The following is a 7167-nucleotide window of genomic DNA, read 5'->3' as shown; positions in this document are numbered from 1 at the left end:
TCATATTGATCCCTTTATTGACATTAGACCTCTGCAGTGAGACACACCGAAGCTCAACGCTACAGTTATTGATCACAGCAGAGTTCTGAATCCATTTGTTGCTGCGCAGTGATCAATAACTGAACAGGGAAAATATTGATTATTTATCTGTGGACAGTTTTTATAATTGTTGAAGTTAATTTGAGTTTGTAATTCTACCACAAATGTTCCAGGTGATTCAATTCAATTCATTCTAGTTTTATTTGTATAGTTTCGATTCATAACAGAAGTTATCTCAGGAACTTCTTTCAAATAGAGCAGGTCTAGACCCGAACTCCTTATAACATTAACCTTATAGATTTCCAGGTGTTTTCCAGGTGTTTCCAGGTGTTCTTACCTGTGGTGTCCTCCAGCGTCCTCAGGTTCAGCAGGTGAACGTCACACGGCAGGGGACTCGGAGTGGCAGGAAGGCGGAGCTTCAGCAGCTGTTCTGTCGCTAGAGGCGACCATCGGTGATGGGTGGCCGGGTGGCCCAAAAAAAAAAGAAAAAATGGGGGAGAGCGAGGTCCAGGTGGGCGAGTAGGGACACATGTGTGTTGTACTGAGGGCTCCTCCCACTCCTGTCAGGAAACAAAATGTCAACAAAAGAAAGTCTGCTAATACAAATATAATAAACAAAAAATATATAAATGCAAGGAAAGAAAACAGCAACTGAAAGAAACACAAAAGGTAAAATATTAAAATATACGGTATTAATATTAGTTTCAGTAATATCTCTTACACTGAACCAAAATATAGAGACGCACCACTTTTGTTTTTGCCCATTCTTCACCTGAGCTGAACTGGATCTAAAGAACTTTCTCCAGGTGTGGCTTAGGGTGAGGCAACTGGTGGTCACACCCACATACATTATCAAGTAAATCATAATAATAGATAAAATGGTATGCCAATGAGCAATAATATATATATGATCAGTAATATAATAATAATTAATATATAATAATCAGTAAATATCAATAATATTATTAATATATAATATCAGTATATACACTAATATTAATTTATATAGATAACATACGCTAATAATAATAATTAAGTTGGGACTATATAGATAATAAGTATATAATATATTAAGTTTATGAATAAATATCAGTAATATAATAATATTGTGTAAGGTATCGAAGACGTCAGTAATATAATAATATTAATGTTATATAATATCGTAATATGAATAAGTAGTTTATTAATATAATAAAAATCTGTAATTTATTAATTATATAAAAAAAAACACTCCAGATCAGTAATATAATAATATTATTAATATATAATATCAGTAATATAATATTATTAATATATAATATCAGTAATATAATAATAATAATATTAATATTTAAATGTACTTTTGTCTTTCAGTTTGATCCTCAGAAGGTGTTTAAAGAGTTCGACTTTTCATGTCGTCTCATATCGGTCACATATCTGATCACGACTGATCGATCGATCACATTTTACAGACGGCGTGTTGGGCCACGCCCCCTCACCTGGGCCCCGCCCCTCCTGTCCTCCAGCAGCAGCTGGTAGAGACTCGCTGTCAGCTTGTTGTCGGTGATGCCCTGACCGAGGCCGAGGCTATCGTCCTGCTGCAGCCGCCGGTCCAATATCACCTCCAGCTCACCTGCAGGGGTCAGAGGTCAACGTGCTTAGACAGAAGCCTCCAGTTGGGCGTTATGGTCATCTCCATGTAGCGGTGACATACCATAAACTGTTTACTGTAAATGAATCAACTTCTCCATAAGACTCAATACTATCAGAGGGGAGCTGCCCCCTGCTGGCTGTTAGAGAGCGCGCAGGTTGGCTGTTAATAGGCGATCAATAAAGTCCTATTGTTGTTGTTTCCAAAGACAGACAAACAGACAGGTAGACGGAGACTCACCTGGTCGGAGCGAAGCGACAGCCTGACTCTGAGCCGACAGCAGAGACACTCGAGACGTCTCGTCCTGCAGGAACGACGCTGAGGTCATCGGGTAAAAGTTCGCCTGCAGGGGGAGCTTCGCCAGAGTGCGCCGCTGCTGCATCTGTACCCAATAAAAACAGTCAAAGTCAAAGTCAGCTTATTGTCATTCTTTCACATGCACCAGACATACAACATGGATGAGACGTTTTCTCATTCACGCCCCACGGTGAAACAGATAGAGTGCACAGGCACAACAGATAAGAACAGCTATCAATACACTATCAATAAACTTTCAATTAGCAATCAATTACCAATAAATAACCAATGAGTAAACTATCAATAAACAATCAATAATCAATCAATAACAGGCTCACGGTGTTATTTAACAACATGTGACATCATCAAACGCAGTGAACCTGGAAACTGTTGAGGTCGGAGTAGAAGCGGTTGCCACTGGCAACGTTGCTGACGATCCTCATGGCGAGCTCCCGGTTGACCTCTGACCTGATGTCCACCATGTTGGAAATCTCCAGGGACTTCCCAGCATGCCCTGGGGCAGAGACAGACAGGAGGCTTTTATTGTGAAATCCTTCAGTTGGATCAATATGAATAATTGATACATTAGTGGCCAACAGGAAGTCAGTGACAGACAGGACTCTACTGAGCACGCTCAGTACAACAAGCCTGCAGTTCCTGTGGCGTCCACTAGAGGCTCAATGTTCTCGTTACCTTCCAGGTGGTAGAGTCGGACTCTGTGCGTAAAGTGCCGGAAACAGGAAGTGATGTCAGAGAAGACCGGACCTCTGGAGACCCGAACCAGGGGTGGCTGTGAGGACGAGTAGAGCTGCAGGAGGGCGAGAGACATTCACAGTGAATGAGAGGACAGAGAGAGAGAGAGAGAGAGAGAGATCTGGGTCCTGGTTCTGGACTCACCTTGGCCCCCTCCTCCCCCGGCAGGAACAGGTAAGCTCCACTCTTGTCCCGGTTCCTTGTGGTTCCGTACCACAGGAACTGGACCTGGACCTGACGGACCAGACCGGACTGCAGGCGGAGCTTCTGCATTTCAAAATAAAAGGTCTAAGTCAGCCTTCAAGTGAACTTTATTAGTAAAAATAATTAGTCAATTTTAACTTTAACTTAATATTAATTAATCAGTAAGTGGATTAATAAAAGAAATAATAATAAATAACAATCTGATCATTTCTATAACAATGTGTTACACCTTAAATATGTTGGTATTTTTTGCAATTAAACACATTAAACCAAGATAATTTTATTATAATTTATTCATTAAAATGTTTATGTTCACTTTATCCAATCAAACTTTTAATTTGAAAAGTCTGACCTGCAGCAGGCCGGTCTCTGAGGAGCTCCATATTTGGACGTGCTTGTTGCTAAGCGACAGGGGGGCGTCAGCCTCAGGTCCTTCCGGTCGGGACACCTGGAAGTGTTCGGTCTGGATGGTCGGCGGGTTGCCACGGCGATGGAAGGTGTAGCGAGCCCGGTGGACGGAGCCAACAGAAGCTTTGGTCACATGATACACGACGAGTGAAAGAGGAGGAAGTTGAGCCACGAAGTCGAGCTGAAGGTGAAAATATAAAACTCTGCTGTGATTGGACAATCACTGATCAGTGGATGGGCTTAACCTTAAAGAAACATACAAGTAAATGTACCAAAATAAAAGTCTAGTAGTATTGATTAATAACAACAACAATAATAATAATAACGTGGAAGTTGGAATCCAGACTGAAATCATAAAATAAATCATACAGAAATACAAATGAATACAAACAACTTTTACAAATCAAAAATAACTTAACTAAAAATATTTAATTTGATTTAACTAATTAGTTTTTCACCTGGAAATCTTCTGCGGACGCCAGAGTCGGCTCCTCCCACACTGCAGAGATCTGCGCAGTCATCGGTTGACCCGTCTGTGCATCGACAACGCGAGCGTCAGGACAGTCGATGACGACGCTGATGACGGACGTACGGAGCTGCTCTGTCGGGTTAAAGATGATCAATGACCTGAAAGGAAACCGATCAGTGTTGAATATCAATCTATCAAACATTGGAACAGAGTGGAGACAAACACTGAGGCTGAACAACAGCTCTTCAGGAACCAGTGAGGGCGAACAGCAGAGTATCATCAGCATATTGGAGGATTAACTCTACTTTATAATCTCATGGGCCCGTGACTACAAATAAAAAGCAAGATTTGACCCTTGTGGACCCTGAGGAAATCCAAGATGGCTACGACCACACTGAGCTCTTCACAGACCTGTGGGGGACGTCACAGAGACTAACGACTGTTTGTTATTCAGTCTGTGACTTCCAACACATTTACCTGGTCTTCACCTGTCTTGCGCGGTGAAAGCACAGGCGTCTTGAAAAGTAGTTAACGAGAAGTTCTCGGGTGTAAACGCGGCTCAGCGTATTTGTGGTATTAATATGTAAACTGAAAATAATAAAGTAAGCTATTCTGCCTCAGCCTCTTCCCTATATAAGCCCCGCCTCCCTCACCTGGGTTCATCGCTGAGCGTGAGCGACGTCTTCTGAGGCAGAGCGTCCTGTGCCAAGATCACATCATCCTGAAAATACATCAACCTGAGGATTTAGTTATTAAAAATGTACATTTTTCATACATTTATGTTCCTGAAACTCACATCATCCGTCCGTCAACGTGTCCATAACGTCCACAGTTTCTGTTGTCTGACTTATGATTGAATTCATATCTTATACATTTAATAAGCGACTTTAAAGCACCAAACATTGACCACAAGTCTGTCAACATCATATTATTGTTCCAGATCAGTCTCATTATAATAATAAATAATAATAATAATAATAATATTATTGAACCGTTATTATTTAATGAGTTGTACTAAATTCTGTCTCTGCCATAAAACAATTACAGAAATAAACTACATAGGATCATTTTAAAAGAGGCGATGGGGTCAGGGTTCACCATTTTCAGGAAGGGTTTTGATTGGTCGTAGTGGTACTGGCTCTTGTCCAATAGGAGCAGCCAGTGGGCGGAGCTCTGCAGCACTTGGCGCAGGTTCAGGATCGAGTGAAACAATCTGCAATATAAAATGTATTTCAGTTCAAACGTTTTCATTTCCTTCTTGTTTCATTCTTGAAGAGTTTTGTTCCAACATTCATTTTATTTTTATTGATTGAAATTTGTTTTCAGTTTGATTTAAGGTTTTTTACATTGTCTGCACTGCAAAACATACTGACTTTACATGCGTACTAAAGCCTAAAAAACACTGTTTTATAATCAAAACTTTATTTAAAATGAAGTTTACAACTTCAAAACGTCAAGCATAAACAATGAATGACAAACTACACTGTAAAACACACTGTTAATGAAACGCTCATCAAATGGGACTGATGGGAAATTAATGTTAGATGCTAATGCTAAATGAATGGGTATGATGGGAGGCTAATGCTAACTGCTCACACTAAGCGAGGCAGTACCTGTTACCGTTGCCGGCGGCGACGTCATCCTTCAACAGAGAGCATGGAGGGACAAATGAGACAAAACACACACTAACGCTAAAGACAATGCTAACACTGATTTGTTATCTGCAAATGTAGTTAAAGATCTTTTTTTATCTGAAAAAATAATTAGAAAATTAGAGAAGTAAGCAATAAGAATGAAAAATAAATCATTAAAAAAAAACTTCATTAAAACTTTGTGATATTTTAACAAAAGTCACTTTACAAAAACTATCAATGTAAAATATGCTTTCTATGCTAACACCTGCTAGTTTTAGCTGCTTCAACACCTTTAACGCCGTCTATTAATACTCCCACCCCCCCACTGACAGGAGCCCTGATACCCCCCCCATATTTTTAGGCTGAATAATAAATGTGATGTTAGCTTTTTATTACCTCACATGCTAAGCTAACAAGCTAACACAAACACTTTTTTACCAGATACTTTTTCTTACAAACCTAAATGTTAATGGGAACTTTAAAATATCTTATTTTGCCCCTGACTTTAGCTAACATGCTAACTTATTAATGACCTAATGCGTCCTGTGAGTCTTTCTTTCCAGCTTACGCTAAAAGCATCTTATTCTTTAACTTTCGATTATGCTAACAGGCTAAAGTTTTCCCAGAAAGTAGTCACCTGGTGCCATAGTCCACCACCACATGGTCCCGGGCGGTGCCGGTGACACCGTCGTGGTGCTGGAACAGCGCCAGGCTCCGCCTCCCTGTCGTCAGGCGCTGGAAGTGTTCGCGCGCTGGGAAATCTGCGACCAGATGACCATCACCACGGTAACGGCGCATTTCAGCCGTCGTCAGGCTGAAGAGAATTTCTGTCGCTCTGTCAGAGAGAGAAGAGGAAAATCTTTACATATGAACAAAAATATAACATAATTAATATAAATATATAAAGATATATATTTATATTTATAGTGAAAAAGGACTAAAGATGATTTAAAATATAAATATAGAAAATGTACCTGAAAAGACAAAAAATAAAGAAAATAAAACAAATTATATATAGAAATTTGTATTTAAATTGTTTTTTTAAACTTGATAAAACAGAAAAAAATGAATACTAATATTAAATAATATTAAAGAAAAACATTAAATACACTGAACAGACACTGAGTCGGGTAAAATAAGGAAATGACGTACCTGAGCGTGGCCTCCAGTGTTCTGTCGAGGCGTTTATAGAATGGTCTGGAGGTGAAGTATCCGCTCCAGTAATGATCGTCGCGGTCGGAGTACGTGAAGAAGTCGCCGCGAAGCGTCGGCAGAGTCGTTCCTGCTGCGTTCAAACGGCGACGAAGAGCTTCAAAGTAATCTGACAGAGTCCCAAAACGAGCCTGAAAAAAGACAGAAGAAGAGCTGACGCACCACTGAGGGTATTTCCTGCCATCAGGCCCCGCCCCCTCTAAGGTGTCTCAGGTGCTCACCTTGACGTGGAGCTCCGGGTGTTGGTCAAAGTAGTCAAAAAGTTTCTGGTAGTTACTGAACTGAGCGTCCCACTCGCTCGACTCCACAAATCGAAAGTCATCACCGAGCGAAACGAGAAGAACCGGAGAACGAAAGAGACGAGACTTCTGGCGGTACTGATCCAACAGGAGGAGAGCTCTGAGAGGACACAGGGACAGGGTCTACAGATCAGGAAAAGGGTCTACAGATCAGGAACAGGGTCTACAGATCAGGAAAAGGGTCTACAGATCAGGAAAAGGGTCTACAGATCAGGAACAGGG

The 7167-nt window shown here is 40.7% G+C and overlaps 1 protein-coding gene across 1 annotated transcript in view; it reads right to left on the bottom strand.

Moving 5' to 3' along the window:
* Positions 1-7167, bottom strand: part of LOC118332345 (alpha-mannosidase 2-like) — a 9772-nt gene that overhangs the window by 2123 nt on the left and 482 nt on the right. Inside the window, 14 exon segments of the mRNA XM_035667579.1 lie at positions 382-488; positions 491-599; positions 1510-1651; positions 1910-2051; positions 2347-2480; positions 2660-2774; positions 2864-2986; positions 3276-3512; positions 3790-3958; positions 4454-4521; positions 4899-5013; positions 6072-6269; positions 6587-6777; positions 6868-7068. Coding sequence (XP_035523472.1) covers positions 382-488; positions 491-599; positions 1510-1651; positions 1910-2051; positions 2347-2480; positions 2660-2774; positions 2864-2986; positions 3276-3512; positions 3790-3958; positions 4454-4521; positions 4899-5013; positions 6072-6269; positions 6587-6777; positions 6868-7068 — 2051 coding nt within the window.

Source organism: Morone saxatilis, unplaced genomic scaffold (assembly GCF_004916995.1).
Source record: "Morone saxatilis isolate NCDOM2014 unplaced genomic scaffold, NCSU_SB_2.0 Contig21, whole genome shotgun sequence".
NCBI classification, from domain to species: Eukaryota; Metazoa; Chordata; class Actinopteri; family Moronidae; genus Morone; species Morone saxatilis.
Note: the sequence above shows the minus strand (reverse complement) of the source record. Positions and strands in the feature narration are given on the sequence as shown.